We start from the raw sequence: 24372 nt of genomic DNA, 5'->3' as shown, positions 1-24372 counted from the left end.
TATAAATACTATTACCCCTCATTCTATCTTTTGAGCAGTATTAAAGTGAAAAATGTACATTTGACACTTGAATGCCCAGCCTTGGTATTGACACTGTCATCAGAAAGTAACATCAGTAAATTTTTACATAACGCTTACATTTCTGAAATACCCCATTCTCAACAAACAGATTTCAAAACCTTATATTTGGGAACTGAATGTAACTCTGTAAGACGTATGTTTCCAAAAATCCATTAAAAAACTGCAGAATTATGAACATGAAGTAGAAGTTGCAAAAATGAAACTAAATTAAAGTCACTCCCAAACACTCCCAAAAGGTTGTGGAAATCAAGAACAAGCAATAGTATGCAGCCATGTTGCTGAAGCCAAGAATAAGGCTTCTTTCAAGAAACTGCTGGATGACAATTCACAACCAAGTGGGCTAGATGGCCCATACTGTATGTTCCACTCTGGTTTGTAGCCTTTCTAATGTTTTGATGTTCACCCTTCTCCCTCAAATTCACTGTCCTAGGGCTCCCTAGTAACTCAACCAGTAAATAAACGTTCAACTTCAAAAGACGTTGATAACTAAGACTCAGATATCCTCAGATCGTGTCTGGGTCTGGTTTAATGTAACTGGGTGTCTCTGACCAGGAGTTCCAAAAGTTCAACTGCTTTAGTAACACTGCTAGGGGTAAGGCTATGAGCTCTGCTCATAGTAAATCAGCCTTCCATGAGACTTCCCAGGAGCCTCAGTGATCAGGCTCTCAAGCTCTCAGTGATGTCAGTAAGGGATCAGCCTCTCCTCTTGCACTGAATCACCTGTACATCACTGTGGAGCTTGACAATGTGTCAAAAGACAGAAGGCTGAAGCCATTAGGTAAAGATACAATTAGTGGTTTCAAATTGAGAAGCAACAGAATTGACATTGTTGATTTTTATTTTATTTAAAAGGCTAAAAAAATCATCATAGTCCTTACAAAGCCTTTCATGTTCTACTTATGGGACAGATAAATGTCAGGATCCCTCTTTTTGTGATAACAAAAGTGCTTATGAATGCTCTTTAAACATGTACATCAGTACTGGACACGTCGGCATACAGTATTCCTTGCAATTAATCTGACGTGATTCCTGCAAAACTAAGGAGTGAAACGTCTACTGGAAAATAACCAGTTTGCTAGTGTGTCAGAAGTTTTGATTGTCAAAGTTTACTGTAGCTAAATGGCTACAATACCTATCAAGGCACTAGCCACTGTGGATAATAATCCATATGGGACAATGATTATATTGCACAAGGAAAAATGGCAGCAGCACAGAGACTGCTGCTAAACACCCAGACCACTGCTGATGTTCTGAGCATGTAAATTGTCCAGAAATCATGAAGAACAATGTGATTATTATACTGTTTGTTTTTTTGTAAGTTAGATTTAAACCAAATTAAAAATATATTCTGTACACAAAATCTGTTTGTTAATGAAAAGATTCTGAAGTCTTGATAATTAAACGCCTACAAAATAAACCCAAAAAAAGTAATCATACTGTATGCACTGCCACAACAAATACAGACACGATGAACTACACTCAGATATAAAATTTAACAGAGAAATCATATTATGGAATCTATTGGGGTTTTTTTTCTGTATCTAACCACATGTGTCATGGGCAGACGCTTTATATTTTACAGAACTTTTAATTCTCCCCAGTTTTCCAGTTTAAGATACTGCACCAACTCAAATGATTCAAGCGCTATCTACAGTACACGTGTAATTGAAACCTTACTGCGATTCGTTCTGTCTTCTGGAACATTGAAGTAAATACTAAATAATTATCCAACATCTTACGACTTACCTAAAATAATTATTCCACTGTTGTAGATATTATTTCCCTAGATAGCAAAGGAATTGGTTATTTATCCATTTAAAAGGTCATCTAAATTAGAAGCCGAAGATTGCCGGTCTGTAATGTTTGTATTCCACGCCTGCGGTTGTTCAGGACGCTTTCTGTTTCTATGTGAGCTGGGCGTGGAAGCTTTATGATATTATTAGTTTAACAATGAGATTTAAATATAGGTCGGATTCACAGAAACCTGCTGTAGTCATAGAGCCGTATTATTTGTGAAATGTAATCTTTGTTATTATTTTGTTTCTCTCCCTTCGATTTCTCATTTCGTATACTATCTACTGTACTGTATACAGTATAAAGTAAATTATAAGCGAGATAAAATCGAAAGTGCTGTGTTTAGATCTATTATCAAAACCTAATTCCTGGTGGATGAGGGTTGCAACAAACGGCTGGACTACAGTATATCAAGCATGTTATGAAGTCTCCCTCAATGCACACATACACAATTCAGAGGCACCCACAAAATTTACACGTCTTATGGAAGAGGGAGGGAAAGGAGAGCAATTGAGGTAAGCACGGTTGAGCACGAGAATTTTCACACGGATTTTACCCTGGTACAAATATTTAACCAAGGAGTCGAGAGTGATGAGCGATCAACGCACCCGAGCTACTTTATTAAAAGTAAAAAACGAAAAAAGACCTTAAAAGAAAACTAATATTTACGTTTACAGCTTAAAGGTTTCCAGATTAGTTGATTAGCCTTCTCCAAAAATACTTGTCTGCTATTTTTCTGCTTGTTAAACGGACAAAACCTGGCACTTGTATAGAACATTGCACTGACCGGTTACAAAGTAGAGAGTGAAATGTTCTATTATCTCTAGTATTTTATCGGATGCTTAGACAAACTGAATAACAGATACCGTGTAAAGAAAAAGAACTGTATTTACCAGTATCAACAGATAAAAAACAAACAAACAAACAAACAAACAAACATAGTTTTGGATCTTAGTTGAAGCACAAAGTACAGTATTTTAAAATAATTCTGGTTCAGTAATTTTCTTCTTTTACATTTCTTCAGGAATGACTGGTGCTTTTGTGATCAGTTGTAAGCTTAATTACACACCCTAACATTTAAACGTTCAATAACAATCACGAAACATATCAGGAGATTCTACTTGTGATGCCGTACAGATAACGTACTGTACATCAGCCCTAGTCTACAGTATATTTATAGAATATGATAATGTCTTGTCCTCTTTAGATACAAAGAACAGAAGTACCTCACAACCCAAAATTACTTCAGGGTATTCAGAATGTCTGTTTTAGATTGCATTATGAAGTCGGAGTTCAATTGCCATAGTCGTGCATGCTTCTGCGACAATCGCAGGTTTACTCTTGTGTGGTGGATTTTCGATCACGGTCGCTTCGGGGTTCACTACTGTACAACCCCACTCCTGAGACACCCACGAAGGCTACCGCACCAACATTTCTGCAGGAGGTCGACGATGTGTAGCAATGGGGGATGATCACATTTCTGTTACGCGCTCTGAGCCCTCTACACATTAAAAGCTTTGAGGGTAATAAAATGAGCGAGAAATACTAAGTACAAATGACTAATCTATCCTTTAAACAGTTTTCCACTCTGTTCATTTTGTTAATCCCTGTTCCCGAAGATACACTGCAACCATTCAATTATTTCCAGTCATAATTTGCTTTGATAAGCTTCAAGAAAAAAAAATGAACTGAATTCACTTTGAGGACATAGCTCATCGAATTAATTCGCTGCATAGATGACAATTCGAGTGTAATGGGAAATGAGGACTTTTCATCCATGATCATAACTACACTTATTCCTGATAAGTGTCATAGCAACCCATAGTCAATCCCAAAACTATAGAATTTTACGGGACCATCATCCAACCACCAGGGGGCGTCGAATCGACAGGCACCTACCTCAGTTAGGCAGGGAAGATTCAGACTACCTACTGTAGACCTCGTCAACCAATCTCAGCACCTCTTCACTACCACGCCTCCCCTTCCCAACCTACTTAAGCCAAGCTCTCTGTCCCTTCCCTGTTCACTATTAGTGAGAGTTGTAGTCTTTGCTTCCCTTTTTGCCTTTGGATTCTAGCCTTGCTTTTGACCATGACTTTTGGAATCTCACTCAGGTTATTATTGCTTTAAGACGTCTTGGCTATTGACTTACTACTTGTTTTGAGTTTGTTTTTGGATATCCCCTGTTTAACTCTGTTTTCCTCCGCTGGAGTTCCCTGGATCTGCATAGGGTCCATTCCTTACTATTTCCCTAACATAGAATGCTAGTAGGGACAGCACCCCTTAGTTGCAAGCTAGTCCATAGCAGAGTACACACACATGCACTTAGATACCAGAGACCCATTAACCTAGCTGACATGTCTTTCAGTTGTCCTAAATAAGGATCAAAATGTCTCATTTTAAACAATGCATGTTTCTTCAACCACCTGGTGATGTTACAAAATGTGTATGTAGAATTGCATGCCAAGAAAATAAACTTATAAATAACCTACCTTGATTCATGAATCTATATGCATGTCTATATTAAAAATATCAAACAAGCACATCACTGTGTAGCAGAAGATGACTTTTTTTTATGAAAATGGTCTGTTTATAATCTCACCAGAGTTAATCCTTTTATTGTTACCATTGAAATGGAGTATAAGAGACAACAAATAAAGATTCCAGATACTGAGGACAGACATCTGGCATCCAAACGCACATCCATGCACCCAGAGACATTTTAGAAACCCCAGTTTGACTAATCAGCATATGTTTGGAAAGTGGGAGTAACTGAAGCACCCAGAAAAATGGGCTAACTGTTCATTTGTCAAAATGGCTAGGACATGCAAACTCCACACAAACAGAGCTCCAGTCCAGAATCAAACCCCCGGAGCAACATCACCTGTCACAACACCAAACTGCCAGAAATGAAACGTGCCAGCCTTAATTTGTTTTATTTTCGTGCATTGATGATACTCAACAAACCACTCTATGGGCAGAATATCTTAAATAACCCTTATTTATTCAGCCAGAAGACTGTGAGGCAAGTTGCTGGTGTTTTGCATACAGAGTATGTAATTGCTTAATATATTTTCAAATAAAAGAAGCAAAGAAAATCAGGTTGCATAAAAATGAAAGTTATTTGGAGTTTAATAATGATTATGGAAACAAATGAATGGCAAGCATAATTGTAATTATCCTTGTTCACACATTGATAATTTCTAACATTGACAGCAAGTACCTGTAAAGGAATGAAGGAAAAATATGAATCAGGAGCCAATGCACAGCTGAATACCAGTGAATCCAAAACTGGTATATAGTCACCAAAAGTTTTGACTTATTACGCTTCCAAAAAAGATAAAAGAACATCCTTACATAATTGCAATGTTTGTTTACAGTTGTGTATTTGTGAATGCATGTGTATCAGAAACGTCAGGACTACATAGATCCTTGAGTATGATACACAAAGGTCTGTTATAATAATATGACTCTTTTTACTAGAGAAACTGAATAGTAAAACCATTATTATAATTGAGTTATTACTGTATATGGACAGGGTATACATACTGTTGAAAAACTTTCGTGATATGTCTCTATAAAAATAAGAGAATCGCTGTACTAATCCAAAAAAGAAGGAGAAAAGAGGTCCCAAAATTTAAAAGTTTATTTGCATATACGTCATCAAGATTTAATTTGGATTTATATTATACAACCAGATCTTGTACTTTACTGACCACACTGTACTGTGGCACTTTCCTATACATTCAGCACAGCACAACTACACAAACACAGACTTCACAGATTCAGACAGCATAAGTTGAGTGAGAACAACTACAAACAGAATTACATTATAAGTATTAAACCTTTCTACAAGGAAACCTAGGGCATATTATATACTATATATGGGAATCACTGGAGTGTATAGGTATCTTTGTAAAATAAAAGATGCAAGTATACACACATTTCGTATATTTAAAATGTTGCTACATTATCTAAAAACACATAGAAGTGTTAAAAAAATGACAGTGAGTAATCTGCCCTGCAAAAAATCCTGCATGTTTATGTAACAGACTATTTGAATAGATATCAGGCCATTTTCTAGACAGTATTAAAATCTAACCATGAGAAAAGGATTTGTGAGTATGGAAACATTTTTGCTGTCTCTGGAGAAAACATTTGTGGTAATTTTTAAGTGTCTTTAAGTGTTTCCTCTAGAGCTCACCATATGATATGCTCATCATTATACAAACATGTCAATATACACTTAAAAGTCACATCTTTCCTTAATGCATGTCAATTCTTAGGGCATTCCCCCTAATTTACAAAAATGAACTCAACTTTTTACAACTCAGTAGTGGTTTTGAGCATAATCACAGATGATTATATTAACTGACTGCAACAGAGAGCCTTTATCCAGTGTACAATTCCACTGCTACATCCACTTGTTAGTCATTATATACTTGAAATAACATTAAAATTCATCCCTGAGTCCAAATAATGCTGCTGTGCATATACTGTGTTCAAATATTTTTAACCAATTATATATTGAATCTAATTACCATATGAATGAAACATAATTTGCTGTAATATATTATACTGTACATACTGTAGGATGTCAGTGTAGCAAATTGTCTACACATGTAGAATAATAATAATATTTCTTCCTTTTTTTGTGTATTTTTCTATGGAGTTTAGGCTGAATATTAGACACCCAACATGTTGGTGCTTTATATGAAAATAGAAGAATATTGAACCCCACTTTACAGTGAGAAGGTCAGAAATGCTTCTTATTGTAGTCCAGACTTGTCAGTGGCTTCTATCTGACAATCTTAGGCAAGAAGGAAGTGAACATTTCTTCAAACTGGTCATGTGCCTGTGCTTTTCAAATAATTAGAAACACTTGTTAGGAAAGTGTCTGATCCGTACTACTACAATATATAGAAAGCTGAGGAAAGGACATTTTTTAAGTCAATTCAAAAATAAAAAATAAAGATCTTATAGAATATGAATTAATAAACAATTATTGAACAGATGTTGCTAGATCTTTTTCCTTAAGATGGTAACTTTTTACCATACAGTATATTTTTGTGTGCATTCTTAATGACTTAGAATTAAGCTTGGCAAGGGCAGAATTAAAAAAGAGTATTCTCCAAAATGGCTTACAGCAGTAATTGTTTCAGAGGTCAGTGCATGATCAGCAGTGGACATTATAAGGTAAAATAATATCATTAAAAATACAAATACTTCCATTGGGAGAGGCAGAAAAGGATCAATTGATAAAATTAATACAAAAATAAATAAAAATATACATTTTCAGAGCTTGAAACCTTCTTTAAAAAATTTGGGTAACTGTTTAATGATTTAAGTACATTTGTAAAGCACAATTGATGCACAACTTCATTGAAAGCAAAAATACCCACAACCCTTTCTCTTCTTTAACATAATATGATAGTAATTTACGCTGAATAATAAATCAATTAAGTGACCTTAACTTTATAATTTATATATGCAGGCTGGGAAAACTATATCATTTTCACACCTGTCATTGCTGTGTCCATAATATTTATTATTGACCTTTCATTTCAAGATGCAAAGTTGGGACTTCCAGCATTATGCACAGTTTTTCCATTAAGCTTGTGTAGATAGATCTATTTTGCAGTCCTAGTTTAAAGCTTTAAGCACTGGTATTTGATACTGGAGGGGTAGCCTCCAAGGAACAAATGTGGATAATGGCCTTCATGAGATGCTGCCCCACAAAAAAACTTTAATCATACATTTTCTAAATATGATGAGTGTCTTACTCTTAAGTAAATTGATATTGCCAGTTCCTGTCTCCACTCTGTTGTTAAAAACAAAATTACAAAACTGATAGAATACTCAGAATTGACACAGAGATTTAATTGTACAGGCAATATCTGTTGAAGAACAAAAAACATTTCAAAGCTGATCAAATCTAACAAGGATAAATTTTAGCATAGCTTTAGAAAAAAAAATTAAGCATTTTTGAATACTTAGTGCACTGAAAATGTGCCCAATACTTTAAAAATCAAAAGATAATTCAAATTATTATTTGAATATTAATATTTTTACTTTGTTGTGCAAGCAATTTACTCTTAAAGTAAATAAGTTAAAGTGATCATTTATTTATATATAAATAGATATTAAAACATTATACTGAAATGTAATATTTTCAAAGTATATACAAAAGTATGATTTTTCACAAATGTATTGAAATATATACTGTATGTAATTCAGAGAGTAGCCCTTTCTAAGACATGACCACCTTTCTTTTTATTTTGAATCATATTCAATTTTATACATGTTAGTTTATAACCTGAGTTTCAGGTTCAGTTATCGGTTTATTATAGTTTGCTTAGACATTAGTTCATTTACAATGAGTACATAAAAGTATAAGTACAATAACACAATAAATCAATACCCTAAAACTATTTATGGACAGAACAAGTGTCTTAGATTATTAAAGAACATGTGTTTCAAAATAAAAGCTTGCTTTTACATGCATTAAATAATATCAGTTGCAGAAGTGTGCTGGTAGTTTGCTTTTAGTCCCTTGTTTTGGAAAAGTACAGAGAAGTTGACAGAGAGACTGCTGATCAAACCACATATGTATCATTTTCTTTTCCAGTTTTTAAAGAAATGCTTATTATTCATGTTTCCTGTATGTAGTCATATCACAGTAAGAATTGCATTGATTTAATATTTCATATCTATGCAATTAAAGCATCACAGGTGTATATATTAAATGATTCAATTCAATTTCCAGCAATAAAAATAGTAATTGAAAATCAATTTGTGTGTAGTTTTAAATCCTTATTCTCTGTCTGATTATAAACATTACTCAGCCTCTCAGATTACTAAAAAGCCCTTGGTGAAGCAGTAGTAATCCTTTTGCTAACAATGAAAGTCTGTTTTAGTTGGGCAAGTATTTTGTGCTATTTTTCCATCTGTGACTTCTTAAATAAAATAACATGCAGTAGAAATATTTATAGAAAATCCAATGTTATTATTATATTTCTGTGTAATCATTTGTGTAATATTTAGCACTTACAGTTTTGTTGTTTCACAGAGCAAGTAGAATGGATATAATGTTATTGTTTCTTCTTAGAACACCAAATGATTATTTTGGATTAGGTTTTCATGAATGTCTGCCAATGTACTTCTTAAAAATATCTATGTTTACACACACATAATGAACTTCATTACTTATGTGTTTTTGACTTGCTGCACACACTGTATGAAATCAAATTTTTTAATTGAACATTTTTAAATTCTGTGCATGAAAAAGTGCTGATTAACTTAATTTTTGGATGGTCTTAATTGTTCTTAATTTGTTATTATTCATGTAAAGATGAATATTGAGAAAATGGGTCTCAGAACTGTGATGGAAGTCATCAATGTAGCAAGTAGCATTTTATTCTGTTATTTTGTTGCAGGTAATGGCTGTTTGAGAAAATCATTTTCTAAGAAGATAATCAGCCTCAAAAGTCTATGATCTGAGATTTGATTTGAGTGTCATGTAAGGTGAGTTTACAGTAAAGTCAGTGCTTTCTTGTGTGTAGGGTTTGATAAATGACAACTCTTGCAATATTCTAAAATGTGCACAGTAATTCTTACAAATGTTTGTCTGCACAGAAAAGTGTGTGTGCATACATAGATAAATCGGTCATATATTTAAGACATTTGACATTTCACTCAAAATATCCAATTATAGGTACGCAAACACAATTATTGTGCTCTATTTTTAAAAATAGAAGATATCTGCAGAGTCACGTTTTGAGGAATACAGCCTCACGCTGCTGTCGAAAAATTATCTTCCTTGAACACTGATTAAAGAAAGTCTTGATATTTGACCTAAAATACAGAAAGGAAACATCAACAAAGGCGAGCAACACGACATCACCTGCAGGGGCTGGTGTGTACCTGCAGGATGCCCCTGCTGTGCAGATGCAGGAAGCTAAAGATCTCATTGGGCATGGAATGGAACCCAGGCCGAGGCTTGACATTGTCATAGTAATGGTGAGTGATGAAGATTCCGGAAGGGTTCATGGGGAAGGCCCAGAAGCCGTAGAGGTGCACCTCCTCGCAGAGCTCCAAGGCTGCTGTGACCAGCATCAGTCCACTGCTTAGCCGCTTTGCACGCACCCCCTGCATCATCCAGAAACGCTGCACATTGATGAGGTACTGGGGGTGGAAGTAGAACACGGACTTCTGGGAGTCGAAATCGTCTAGGACGTACTTGACCCGGAAGGAGACGTCTGTATTGCGAGTATTATAAAAGGCTGGCAGCACTATAGATGCATTCTCATAAGCTTGCAGCACTTCGTAGAAGGGTCTCCTCCATTTCTCCAGCTTCTGAAACCTGACAAAGAGTGCAAGACAAAGTTTAATATAGCAACTTTGGACTTTTCAACATTTGACATGCTATAAAATGTGATGCAGAATAACCATGACTGTTTTTTATTTTCCGGATTTATGTACAGTACATAACATGCAGCACACCAATAAAGCAGTTTTATACATATGTTTATTGCATATGATTTCCTATTTAGTGTGTAAAACAGCCAATGGTTTTTAATAAGCCATTTTCATTAGATTTGCCCCTTCAGTAAGTCGATAAATTGCATACATCCATGAAAATTGAGCAGAATTTGAATACATGAATAGCAAAACACTTTGTATTATAAACTATACTGTAGCTGCATCTTGAAGTTTTAATTACACAGATGTCTGGGCTCCACATAATCATGCTGAAAAGAATCTCTTCAGTGAATGCATGCACAGGCCCAGACTATAGCTTTTATGCTTCCATCAGATTAAAATTTGCTAGATTTTATAAATCTGCATTTTTATAACTGTTACTTTGTTAATAGCAAACCAGTGTACCGTTTTTAAAGATAGGCAGAGAAGAGGCTTTTCTTTTTAATCAAGCTGTCATGGAAATCATTGTAATTCAGTTTATTTGGTTTGCTAATTTTACTAGTTTAGTTAATTTTAGGGAAAACAAAGACTATAATTTAAAGAATGGTCCACTTATATGGCCTTGTGGAAAAATACTGTGGTAATATTGATAGAATATTTATAGAAATGCATGACTGGGATATTTTTTGATATACTGTATACCCATAGTTTTTAATTTTAATTATAAAGAAGATCCATTCCCATACATACAAAAAAGTTTAAGCCAACACTTTCATTGACAAAACTATTACTAAACTCTTGGTAGGTTAAGTTTTAGTAGCTTGAAATTTAAAATAAGTATAATTAATCATATATTGTTGTAAATACAATACGCAGCTAAGTACTGACAGATTATTTAATTCAACCTGTGTTTCACAACATGCATTTAAAACAGTTTTGGGGGTTAGGGGGTTGTTTTAGTGACAGTCTCCAATCTGTTTTATTTTTCCTGAATCATCATTCATCAAACCATATTTCTAAGTAAATAACAAGAGATTAATAATGAGAGCTTTTTAACAAGCTCTTCACATTTTGTCAATATCTAATGTGAGAAGAAGCAAGAAGCCTACATTTTGGTAAACTGTAGAACACGTACGGTAGCTTTGGTCCTAGCCAAAAGCCAACACGATCTGTCTGTATTTTAGCTGTAAACCAGTTTTTATGCGTGTAAATTACATATTTCAATCAACAATCAGTTTAACTTCCACAAGGATAAACATGATTGACCTGAACATGATTTCTGTATAATGCAATAATGTTCTACAATCCACCAAACGCCCTTTCATTGTAAAAAGGTTTTTGCTTTCAGAATAGGTCAAACTGAAAACACTGAGCATCAAACATAGCTCATGTAAAGGGAAGTTATGTTTTTCCAATTATAGACCAAGTCCATCACTTTGATTTTAAGTCAGTTTCAATCAAATCAATCAGACAAGAACAGCAAATGTGACGAGCAGGAGTTGAACTCCAAGGTGTTTGGAGGCATGCTTAAAAATACCTACTTGAAGATAAGGCTTTTAAATCATAATAGACAATTCAGATGTTTATATAAACATATGTACTATTAATGCATGAAACAATTTTATATTAAAAAACAAACTATCTTTTGTTGTGTTTTTTCCTTTATTCCAGAAGAAGCCTTGAAAATAATCCACCAGAGCCATCTGTGAGTCAAATCTTCTATTTGAACATTTCTGTCTGAAGCATTCTGTCTGAAATGATAAACCACGAGGTCTTATGTGGTACAACACTGTAAAAGCAGACTTTTTGATGCCACTAGTAGTGCTAGTGCTAGCTAAATATGAACTCAATGTATCTTAAAATATACAGAAAACCTTAAAACAATATACTGTATGAGACTACACCAACAGAAAGACATCAAACAGAGACATCTCAGAAATTCTTCCTCTACTATGTCTTGATTAAATTACTCCCACAGATACAATACTTTAATAATAATGCTGATTTACAACAGAGTTATCTCTGTCTGAAAACAAAAGGTATTTATATCTGGCAAGGATAGTGATGAGATAGCCTCTAAGACATGATAGTATGTATAACGTATTTACTGTGAGAGCCACTAAAAGGGTTGAAAGGGTGTGATCAATTCAGTATGTTATTGACATTGATTGGGATTTCATTCACAGTGTCTGTTACTGTTTAATTATAGTCTATCCCTACACTTAACTGGTTTCTGCTATGTCGTCAGTCCTCAGTCCTAGATTGTGTTTCTTTTTTCTCTGGCTGCCATTCCAATGACATAACCACGAAGGTCAGCTCAGCTCAAGACAAGCTTTTTGTGTGAGCTTGACAATTACCCCAAGGTAAAACCACTGAAGTACACCATCGGATCAAAGTAGGAATAAGCTCAAAATGCCATGTATATGTTTGTTCAAAAATATTTTTTTGCTATTTCAAATTCAGTACTCTTATTAAATAATTGAACACAAATTTCAGCTACACGATGTTCTTACAGTATGCTTAGAAATTTAGATTCCACATTACATGTATGGAAATTATGTGGATTTGATTTTTATGTCCCAGACATAAATGTATCACAATACACCAATTTATTCTCATATCACTACTTTTTAACTTCACAATATGATTTTTCCAGGTAATATTCTTTACTCTAAGGTCCACTTTTGTAGTCCATTATGTAAAAACTGATTTTTGTGGCAATGTAAAATTTTACTGATGAATTTGGAGAGAAGGTAGTCAGATGTATGGCTTAGTCAGTCCAAGATTTTAAAGAAAACTGGAGTTATAAAAGTTATAAACAGGAACACTAAAAAGGTAGGATGAAAATGTTTTTGTCAATCTGAAATATGTTGCTTGGCATATACCATCTTGTCACAAACACTGTGTCAAAGCAGATCTTTATTGTCCTGAGAAACTGTAATAAAAGGCATAAACTTTCCTTATAGATCCTTCAGCATTTTGTACAGTTTTACTGCATAAGTTATGTGATAACATCAGATGCTTTAGTACTGTTACATAACAGTTGAGCCAATAGATGAGAAACAAACTGAATAACAGCCAGACCATCAACACTAGGCACAATGAGTGCCAGCATTATGTGAATGATGGTGGCCATAACAGTATATTTGCAGAATTGCATTTATTTGATGATATGCCACAACCAGCCATATACAATATCAGTTTTGGTACCTCGATTTATGAGGAAACACAAATTAATAACTACTATAAATAAAAATAATCTACAGTATATTTAGTACTGGAACTAAAGAAGAATAGTGCTTCAAAATATAGGTTTTTGTATGGGTAGCTAACTATTCTTGAAAAAGTTAAAGCAGACTTTGACAGTATATTAATTAGGGGATAGCAGTACTCTAATTCTGCAGATTGAACATTTTCACTTGTAAAAGAATAGAATGGTAAAACAGAGTACACACAAGCATGAAATTGTAATGTCCAGTGTTCTGAGACTCTGAGTTTCCCCAATCAGCAACAATTTGATTGAGAAATGTTTCTTGTCTAATTTGTCCTTTTCAAGCTGTGAAGTGTTGGGATAGTAGTTTCTAATTACAATTATGATAATGGGAATTAAAATAGATACACTGCCTTGCTTGTGTAGCGGCGAGGCTTATTAATAAGAAAGAATTAAGTGTTTCTGAGCTTTCCCAAATTAGGCCCCATTTCTTTGTTCATCTCTGTGGTGCATCCACAGAGAAACTATTCATGCATGCAGGCTGATTTAAGGTTTGATAAGGACAGCTCCCAAAGGGGGATGCACTTAGCTAAGCCTGGCTATCATGATCAATGGTCATCCATTGGCGCCTATCTGTCTAGGGAGTGCCAGTTGGACATCTGGACTGCATTCCTAAGTGTCAGGAGTAAGTGACTCATATCTCACCTTGATCAACCAATCAGGGACTGGTAGGGCCGAGTAACCCACGTGGGACTCTGATGCCCATGGAACTTTCAGCCAATCAATGAGCTGAAGTTCCTCCAGGTAAAAACAGGCAACACAGAGAGCCTGAGAGATTCAGTAAGATTCAGAAGAGATTCTGGAGAGGATTCTGTGGACTGTTCTAAAGGGAATTCAAAGGAGAATTCCAGGGCAGGACGGCCCAGGAGTAGAAGGCTCCCAAGGGCAGGACATTCTCGCAGCGCGCCTCCTGACCATCCTGAGACTCAGCCCGGACAACCACGGAACGGCCAGTGTGTCCGAGTGCCAGAACTTTCCTTTGTTCTAAGAGTCTAGAGTGGAGGTTGCCAGAGAGTAACCAGCAGCAGGCCTCGTGAACAGGTCGGAACTGTGGACAGCTGAATCACTATTCAGAACAAGCTCTTAATCAGGAACGAACCGGTCCTCTTCCTGACTTGCTGGGACCCACAGTCATCTTTTCTCCTGTGCACAAACTTTGCTAGTTAAAGCCAACAGTGAGCATCAGCAGCGCACCGTCGCAAGCCGCACAGCACAACCTGGCACCGAGCCAGAGAGCGCGGATTGGACAGCAACAGCCTGCAACTGTTTCTTTGTGCCCGCAGGAGATCTGAATCCCCAGAAATTGGATGAGTATTTAACTTCAATGCATTACAGCTCGAGAATTCAATTGTTATCCCAACCAGTTGATATCAATTTAATTCCTAAGAGTTATGTACTTGTTTTGAGTATCTAATGTAGAAGTTGTAACCAAGTTCACTTTACGAAACGGTCTAAATGAATGATATACTGAACGTATGTCCTCTTGATATGTGTAACACTTCGTAACTGATTGAATATATATCTTTTGTATTCTGATAACCCTCTCGATAAGATCTGTTAGTTTAAGGCATATTCTATGTATTAATAAATGTATCCTCGTGTATTAGTACCTGTGTGTGTGCGTTGTTTGAGTTATGTCGCATGGTTGGACTCTAAAGCCATCAAAAGAATCAACTTTGTGATTTACTGCTACAATTAATAATTGTCTCAGTAAATGCCCAAACCCTACAGAACTGGTGCCTTCAGAGAGCCACTAACATTACATATTTGGCGTCCCTGAACGGCTATGAATCACTACACTTGTAAGGAAAATTATTAGGTCATTATTAGGGCTAAAAGTAATTTCAAGGATAGACTGACCTGCGTGTTACAGTAGAAGCTTTATTCTGCATCTGCAAATACAAAGAAAACATCCACTGGGACTTTCTAAACCCTTAAGACAGTCCCCCTGGGCATATTTCCATGTTAAATAACAAGTACAGAAACTAAAATCCAATTAACTTTATCAGTATACTGTAAGATAATCATTTCTATTGTATTATATTTTAATATTTTACATAAAATATCTCCATGTTCCTGAAGAAAATACTGGTCTATAATCATAAAGAGATCTACCCTTTGCTTCTTATTAGCACACTTCTTCTTAACTCACTCACTATCTCCTGGGATAGTGCATCATTGGTTATGCTTGTTTTTTTTTAGAAAAATACATTTGTCTATTGCCTTAACATGCGTCATTTTCTTTGCTTTCATTACCATTATATTTTCTAATATACTTTATAAAAGGCTGTTCTACAGAATAGCATCATAATCACAAATAGGGAACTCAAGCATGGTAAAAGCTCAATATAGCACAGTTGGGTTGTTTTAAGATCAGAATTGTAATTTTGCTAACAGATGTGGCAGCAGGAGCTCAACAGGGTGCAGAATGAGAGAGATGGAGTGTCTCCAATCTACAAGCACTGTGACTACGAACAGATGTCCCCAAATATCCCAAATATGTCTGAGGAATCCTTTTGTGTTAGACAGCAGTCAAGAAATAACTACAAAGTAAATCACCATATGCAGTAAACAACCATTACACACATTCCAGACAACTATATTTTCTATTGTAGGGGGAGGTATTTATGGTATTGAAAAATTGAAGGAATATTAAAAATGATACAACACCAAAGTAAGGTTGTGGTGAAGAATTACACGGTCTCAAGCTTTTAGAATAGAGTTTAAATACCCTTGCTCAATCTACTTCATCTATCTAGTTTTCTTTACAGAATTGGCAGCGGGAATGTGGATCACGCTGCCCAGCCATGTTGTTGAACCTGACACCCTGGAGGAAATCATTTCATCAGAAAAAAACACACAAATGAGCTGGATGACAAGAATTCCACTCTCTTCTTTGCAACTATTAATTTGTTATGATATTTTAGACATTGTAAATCCCTTTGTATGAAAATTAAAATGAATATGATTGAGAAAATATCCAATATGTTTTTACCATAGAATTATAGAATTATCATACAGTATAGAACTTGACCAGGCATTTCACTGGGAGAGAACACCCCACAGCCTGTTTCTTTGATACAGAAATAGATAACTGCTTAATCAAGCATGAGTAGGACATACACATACTGCTGTCTTGGCTGCAGATATGCCTCACAATGTTAATTAATGTATAGTGGGGCATTAGAACGCTAAGGAAACGGACACATTTCAAACTTATGGCAAATTCTAATAATATTTGTTACATAAACCCTTTCATGATCCATTATATAAAGGCATGTTGAAACAAAGGAGGCAAATATACACCAATTAACAGAGTATATAATACAAAATTAATAGCTAGAAAAGTGAGTGCAGGTTCTGATAAGGGTTAGGAGACTATTCCACAGCTTTGGAGCAAAATAATAAAATTATAGGGAGTTAACAGTTGATGTAGTCAGGAGCTAAACCAGCCACGTGGCAAAGGCTGAGAAGGAGTAGTTCGAATTTTATTAACAACCCAGTGCAAGGAAGCTGCAATGGCTCATGCAGTATATTTTAGTTATAGGTAATATCTGAGCAGCTACATTCTCCGCACATATTGAACTTTTCTGCCTCAGATTGGGATAGATGTAGATATGGACATTGTTACAAAAAGTATACAGTACAGTACCTTCACAACATTCTTAACTTCCTGACTTCTGACATTAGAACTTGAAAATAAATTTGGGCGTCATCAATCATCAGCATGGAAATGAAAATTCATACCATACTTCTTGGCCCTGTGGGGCACCTGACATGATCACATTTGTTACAGAGGAACAATGACCACTAATCTATTCAGCAAGAAAGAATGATCAACAGTTTCACACGCAGCACTGATGTCCAGTAGGGCAAGAATGTGAGTAAAAACAGAGTCAGCAACAGATCATTATTATCCCCAACAAGAGCTGACAGTGTCCTGTGCATCGATCTGAACTGTAAACTGTAAGGTGAAGTGACTCATACAGCTAATTTGCAAATGAGTGATCTTGTAATTAAACAGCAATAGCTCTTTTTAGAACCTTTGCCAAAAATTGTTAGCTATTGGTCTTTAACCGCTTAGTATGCTGAAGTTCCGCTTTTTAAAAAGAAGAATAATAATTGCAAGATCTGAGGGGTACATTCCCAAGTGTTAAAAATTCCTTGATAATATGTCTGTCAATGGAACAAAAAATTGCAAAATATGAACACGGCAAAACACAGACAATAAGATGAACTGAACATGTGGTGGCTTTCATTTTAGTGACAGTTTCTGCTTTTTTCAACTTTGAGTGTCAGTATTTATCGATTTAACAATGTCCTCAAATATGAGAATTCAGCTATAATTCGGGCATCTCAGTCATAAAGAACTTAAAGAACGTTCCCACACTTCCAAGTGCTGGTGCAAAACATGATTCTTGGAATCAAATGGACGCTTCAAAACTAATGAACTGATACAAAACTGGAAAAACTGTAAATGTATTTTATGTTCAAATTCACCATACAAACCTGCCTTGAAATGTTCTAATTCAGTTACCATAGAAACATTGTAGGTTAATCTCTAACCTACAAGATCATACAGTCTGAATAATAAATATGAGATGGAAAGAGATATAAATTTTATATTCATCTTCATTTCAGATTCTTTTTTGACTTGAGGCTGAGTGACAAATAAAAAAGAGGGAAGAGAGAATCAGTACTGAAGTTAACAGTGTTTTCCAGGTGATGCACCTCCATATCATTCAAAAGTGAATGTAAGATACATTATTCTTTTGTCCTACTTGTATGGCTAACTACGTATTAAAAAACAGGTGCAAGTACTACACTTTAAACCAAAGAGTTTTATGCTTTAATCTGGAATTGATCTATTGATGACTCATATTTTTATGGAACCACATGTGTTCTACTGAGCTATAAATATTATTTTTTTAAACATCTACATACATTTTAAACTTGAAATAGTTCATGATAATTGAATGACCCTCAGTGTACTGTGCCTTTCACATACACTATTTACCTGAAATCACCATAGAGACACTCTTTTAGTGAAGGAGCACACATTTTGCTGAATTTTGTTACCTCTCTCAGCTCCAAAGCCAAGTAATCATAGTCTGCAGTTTAACTGAACCTTAGTGATTGTACAACCCTTTCCATATCCTAGAAATTAAATATATCCACATGCATTAAAAAAAATATTCCCTTTCACACCACCATCAAGTATTAAACATCACTTGCTGTTTTTACCCATTAGAGAGAAAAAAAAAATGTAAATCTGAGATAGTAGGGGCACTTGTTCAGCATTCAAGTTCAGTTCTACAGTCTGGGCTGTCATTTGCTGATGGTCCATAACTGGCCAAAGATTCGACATTTTTTAGCCAGTGGTGTAAAAATCTTTAGGGATATAAGCATTTGCAGAATTATTAAACCAGACAAACATCCTGCACAAGATAAAAAGTTTAGAACCGTTTTACTGTGCTTTTGACATGTGCAAGACTTTTCATAGAAGGATACCTTCAAAAGAAGAATTGAACTGGAACTGGAACTGGAAGAGGTGTTAGTGGGGCCAACGGGGGGTACTCACCCTGTGGTCCATGTGGGTCCTAATGCCCCAATATAGTGACGGGGACACTATACTGTAAACAGGCGCTGTCCTTCGGATGAGATGTAAAACCGAGGTCCACTCTGTGGTAATTAAAAATCCCAGGGAGTTTCTCCAAAAGAGTAGGGGTGTAACCCTGGCGTCCTGGCCAAATTTCCCATTGGCCCTTACCAATCATGGCCTCCTAATAATCCCCATCTATGAACTGCCTTCATCAATCTGTTCTCCTCCCCACTAATAGCTGATGTGTGGTGAGCGTTCTGGCAACCCATGGCTGCCTTCGCATCATCCAGGTGGATGCTGCACATTGGTGTTGGTGGAGGGGAGTCCCCATTACCTGTGCTTTGAGTGGAGTGCCCAGAAAAGTGTTATTAATTAATTATTATTAATTATTTACCTTTCAGTGATTATGCTTGGGTTTATTGTCACAATGCCTGTCTTGTACCCAACATCCACTGCATATTTCTCTGAGATGGGTGGTATGTTGCACCTTTGAAAGAAAAGATAGAGAAACCATTCTCATTTGAACTGAACACCTATCACATGAATGCAGCACTGGTAAGGAAATGTGGTAATACTGTAACTGGCTGCAGTTCACTACAAAGAAACCTATATTAGACATACCTGTATGATTTCTCCTTTCATGAGTAAGAATAAATAAAAAAAGAATAAGATGCAATTCGCATGAAACCCATTCCTGTTAAACATGCATTTATTACAGATGTATACTTACTATTATTATTATTATTATTATTATTATTATTATTATTATTATTATTATTATTATATCATTATTTATTATTATTATATTACTATTTCTTATCTCTGTTGAATTAATTCTGTTTCTCCCTCTTGGATATCATGTGTCATTAAATACAGTAAAATAATATTCTACTCTGATAAGGCTTTGATCTTAAGAACAGCAATTCAAATTAATTTAAATTACCTAAAGACAAAGTCTGCTGAATCAATCTCTTTCCCACACTTGCTGTTCTTTATGATTCCCCCATTACCAATCACTGCACATCGCTTGAACTGGGATTTTGTGTATGGCATATCCTATAGGAGAAAAATGAAAAAAAGAACAGCTTTACTTCTATAGTTTTAAAATTTCATGCACACCCCACTCCATCGCCAGTGTAGAGCAGCAGTAAGAGTTCTCGATTTCTGCCTGCGAGGTTATGGGCTCATACCTGGGGTAGAGACTCTGTTGCTGCACCACTACTCTGAACATATTCCTCCAGAAAACACAGCTATACTGAACAATGACAGTGCACAGCTCTTAAGCTGCACCAGAGTTAGCTAAAAAACTCACATCCATACTATAAAGTGGTGCTGATTTTTTTTACTTAAATATGCTAAACAAATAAAACTATGAAGCTGTAGGAGCCACTTACTGTATTTATTAATGCACTGGAATTTATTTCCATCTTGCCTAGATATGTAAATCCATTAATCCATTTCAACCTCCAACGAAATAGGATCAAATAATGTGCTTTGGTTTTTAGTTGCTATGTCTGTCAGAAAGAGATGAGGACCACACATTCACATCCCCCAGGACTTCTTTTCATAATAGCAACTGAATTCTAATATCAAGTTCAAGTACCAGCACTTGGTACAGCAGGTGTAAAGTGCAATAAAGAGTTTTCTGCATTGTGTTGACTTGGGGCTCCACAGATGACTCAGCATGGCTTAATTACTACTGTTTGTGGCACATAGAATGGCTTGGATTTCCATTATCAGTTAGTGGGCTTCAGCACTTTAGACTGAACCTTTTACAAGATGAACCGCATTGATGCCCTTGACAATTGGGCATTTTTCTGCTATTTACAAAAGTATGTATAGAGTTTGACATACTGTAAATGGGCAAAGACATGCTTTGGTATAAGCAGTCTAGCAATTTTTCAATCTTACATATAAGTTCAGTTCAGAAGTTAATGTAGATTACTGCTGTTCTGGACACTGAAGAGGAATGCATATCAAAGAAATCAAGAGTACTGCATGCAGTACCAGTAAAGATTTGCCGTCCCTTAAAAATCTGAAAAAGACGAATCAGCCTAGCTTGAATGATCTTGGATTAGATCAGAAGTAATGAAATTTCACACCAGCCAATGAAGTCCCAGCAAATGTTTCATTAATGTCAGAAGTCACTCATTCCTGGGTAAAACCTCAGTATAACTCCAACAGTACACAGTAATACTCCACAATAAAGTCCACCATAATTAAGCATGCTTTTAATATCTATTAATATCTAATAATATGTCCTCAACATACAGATAGGTTTGAAGGTAAAAAAAAAACATTTTAAATTGGAGCAAACTCATATTGTTATACTTATGAATAAATCAATGTTTTTTTACCAGTCTTGAAGGGATTATTTCCTTTGAGTTGAATGGACTTCCAAGCTTCTGATTTACGTCTACCTACTGTCTCATTAAACAAAAGCAATGAATACTTCAGACATTGCACTAACAAACAAAAAGAGCTGGTCATGCAAGCCTAGGTGATGGATTGCATGTCAAATGACAGTAGTCTATTTTACTGGTTCTAATAAAAATAAAACTTGCACTTATGTGATGCTATTAACACAAAAAAAGGTTTCTGGGTTTAGTATTTTTGTGTAGGGAAGCCACTTACGTTTGGAAACATTTTGAATATCTCTGAGCTGATGTGTAAGATTCCGCTGGTGTCCACCTCGTACCGAAGCTTGGTTCCTGAGGGGGTGTTTCGCTTGGTAGTAAACAGAAAGGAAGGAGCATTGCAGCAACGAGACAGGGAAGTCCTGCGAAGGAAAAAGAAACCTAAACTAATAGAGCAAGGACCATTTCAAATGACTATGCCGTAACACTGATCAGTGATTAGATTAGGAATCAGTGTCATTGAAAGTCTACTATAATGATGACTATTAATCCACCCACTTTCTAACTGCTTTATCCAATAAAGGGTAGAGGACGAGACTCGGCCTCAATGCAGGATACAGCCTGGACAGAATGCCAGTCCATTGTAGGGCATAGACACAAAAAAGCACACATTCACAGCAGGGCCAATTTTACCCAAAAGCCAAAGAAACTACCAGTATGTTTTTTGACTGTGGGAGAAAACCAAACTAAACACAGTTCTAAAGGAGAACTTAAAAACGCCACGCAGGCAGCACCCCAGGAAGTGAACCCAGTGCTGCGGGATCCACTACCGAAGAGCCCCGCATCGGATCCCAATACTCCGCAGTCAGCCCATCTCTGACACATCTGGTACCACTGGTATAGCATCAGAAACATTGCAGACATTTGATATAGAAATTAAAAACAGATTAGCTGAAGAAGATTAGAGAAGAAGGTCATACAGAAGAGACCCTTTGTACTGACTGTTGAAATATTTTGGTCAGCCACTGGGTGAGAATGATATTAAAACGACAACGTGGAGGTGCAACAGTCCGAGTTGAATGCGAGATCCAGAAAATAATGGTAAAGGAACACAGATCATACTGTTCAAATAAATGGCAGGAAACCCAAGTTTTTTATAGATTCCCATGCAATGAAATATCTGATTGACATTTTCCAGAATACAAAAGAGGGGGTATAGTTCATCAGAATCTTCAAGTTTTCCAAAACCTTGTTAATTCATGACATATTACTAATTAATTACATAGACAATTTGTTTAAATCCAGTATTTTTATATCTGAGTTTAATACCCATACTGGCCTACAGCATTATAATGGGTCTTTGCCTCTTTATGAAAAGCTGTATAAAAAAGACAGTTCACAAAAAGAGTTAAATAAGAGTTAAAGAGTTAACCTACTCACAACCTGCCAGTAACAGCTCAAGCAGAACACCACCTAAACTAGGACATCCCTGCTTCTGTGTAAATTGAGCATCTGCTTTTATCTCTTTTATAGTTACAGTATATGACCAACTCAAAGCTCAGCTTTTTTAGAGTTCAGCTGACGCAATAACAGTTAATGTGTCCATGACTGTACCAAAAACAGATGTATAGCAGTATAATAGAAATGTCTTGGCAAACCTAAATTAACTGTACAGGTTTATTATATGTATTTCCCTTGATCCACTCAAACAGAAGCCAAATAGTTGGGTTTCAGTCTTAATGAAAATAGCCTACTTGGGCATTCAGCGTGTCTATAGTAGAAATGTTTTGTCCAGTGGGATATAGGAATTCTGGACTAATACTGGTAACAATTTTAAATTCACTTTTCACATTAGCCAGCTCTTTACTAATTTGGAAGTTATATATTGTGATTTATATTTTTTGCAAATACAGTATTGCAGTTTCAAACCAAATAATCCTCTTGTGTTTTTTGTCCACATTAGAAATACAGTACAATCAGCATACGAGCTCATTACAAAACATTTAGTAACCCCACATAATGAATTAAGAGTCATTTCAGGATTATTGCTAATCTCAAAATAATCTTCCCAAATCTCTCAGAGGTGCTTTAAAAAGTCTTAATTCTGACATAAGAAAAAAGTTAAAAAGGCAGCAAATGATTCCTGGAATGAAGTCACATGAGTACAGAATCAGGCATGATATTAGTCAAAAGTAAAATAACTCATAATGTAATCTACTGTCACAGTGATCAGCAAAATCAAGCCTAAATAAGGAACCTACACTGACCCCACGGCCAGAAAGTACAGTAATTATAGCCAACAATAAACCAATCTGATTTCCTATTTGCAAAGTGATTACTGTATTAGGCAAGCTAATGAGTCTGCTGCTTAGAGATACTTACTTAAAAGCATTGGCCTCTGTTTTGTTAAGCTCCCATTTACACACCTGTAGACTCCTCCATCTATCAAACAGCTCAGATGTCTTCACCCTGATTGATAAAGGAATGATGCAATAGACAGTAGATTTTGTTACAAATGAATGTACAGTAATTCATTCACAGTGGTTAGTTACACCAGAATCTTGGATTGTTTATCCCTCAGAGAAAGAGTGGAAACCAAACAGGACAGAGGAGAATGAATGCATTAAGATAAGAATTGTCTGATGACTGAGAGAAGAGTTTACCTGGTAATCAAATATGATGTTTTTTTTTACTTTAATATTCTCTGATAATCTCTGCTACAATTTTAAGTTTTAACAGCTTCTATACTTTAAGATAAATCACACATATTTTTCTTGATGTAAATATGTGCTTTATACAGTATGTATGTAGGAAAGCATGATGTATTAGTGTGCATGTATTGAAAG

At 35.6% G+C, this 24372-nt stretch overlaps 2 protein-coding genes across 4 annotated transcripts in view; both read right to left on the bottom strand.

Annotated features, from left to right (window-relative positions):
- Window positions 1–1955, bottom strand: part of LOC148672997 (lipoxygenase homology domain-containing protein 1-like) — a 90882-nt gene extending 88927 nt beyond the window's left edge. For both annotated transcript variants that reach the window (XM_088629119.1, XM_088629121.1), the window contains exon 1: window positions 1828–1955. The gene's annotated coding sequence lies outside the window, so the exon portion shown is untranslated. The remainder of the gene's footprint in view (window positions 1–1827) is intronic.
- A 7329-nt stretch (window positions 1956–9284) lies between these two features.
- The window catches only part of st8sia5 (ST8 alpha-N-acetyl-neuraminide alpha-2,8-sialyltransferase 5), a 31091-nt gene continuing 16003 nt past the window's right edge, over window positions 9285–24372 (bottom strand). For both annotated transcript variants that reach the window (XM_088629118.1, XM_088629117.1), the window contains 5 exons: window positions 23909–23995; window positions 21804–21948; window positions 20113–20225; window positions 19564–19656; window positions 9285–10237 (listed from right to left, as the gene is read on the bottom strand). In XM_088629118.1, the coding sequence (XP_088485244.1) occupies window positions 9775–10237; window positions 19564–19656; window positions 20113–20225; window positions 21804–21948; window positions 23909–23995 (901 nt within the window). In that variant the 3' untranslated portion in view covers window positions 9285–9774. The remainder of the gene's footprint in view (window positions 10238–19563; window positions 19657–20112; window positions 20226–21803; window positions 21949–23908; window positions 23996–24372) is intronic.

This window comes from Lepisosteus platostomus, chromosome 4, assembly GCF_059453375.1.
Source record: "Lepisosteus platostomus isolate fLepPlt1 chromosome 4, fLepPlt1.hap1, whole genome shotgun sequence".
Taxonomy (NCBI): Eukaryota; Metazoa; Chordata; class Actinopteri; order Semionotiformes; family Lepisosteidae; genus Lepisosteus; species Lepisosteus platostomus.
The sequence above is the reverse complement of the archived record's forward strand: the minus strand, read 5'-3'. Positions and strand labels throughout refer to the sequence as shown.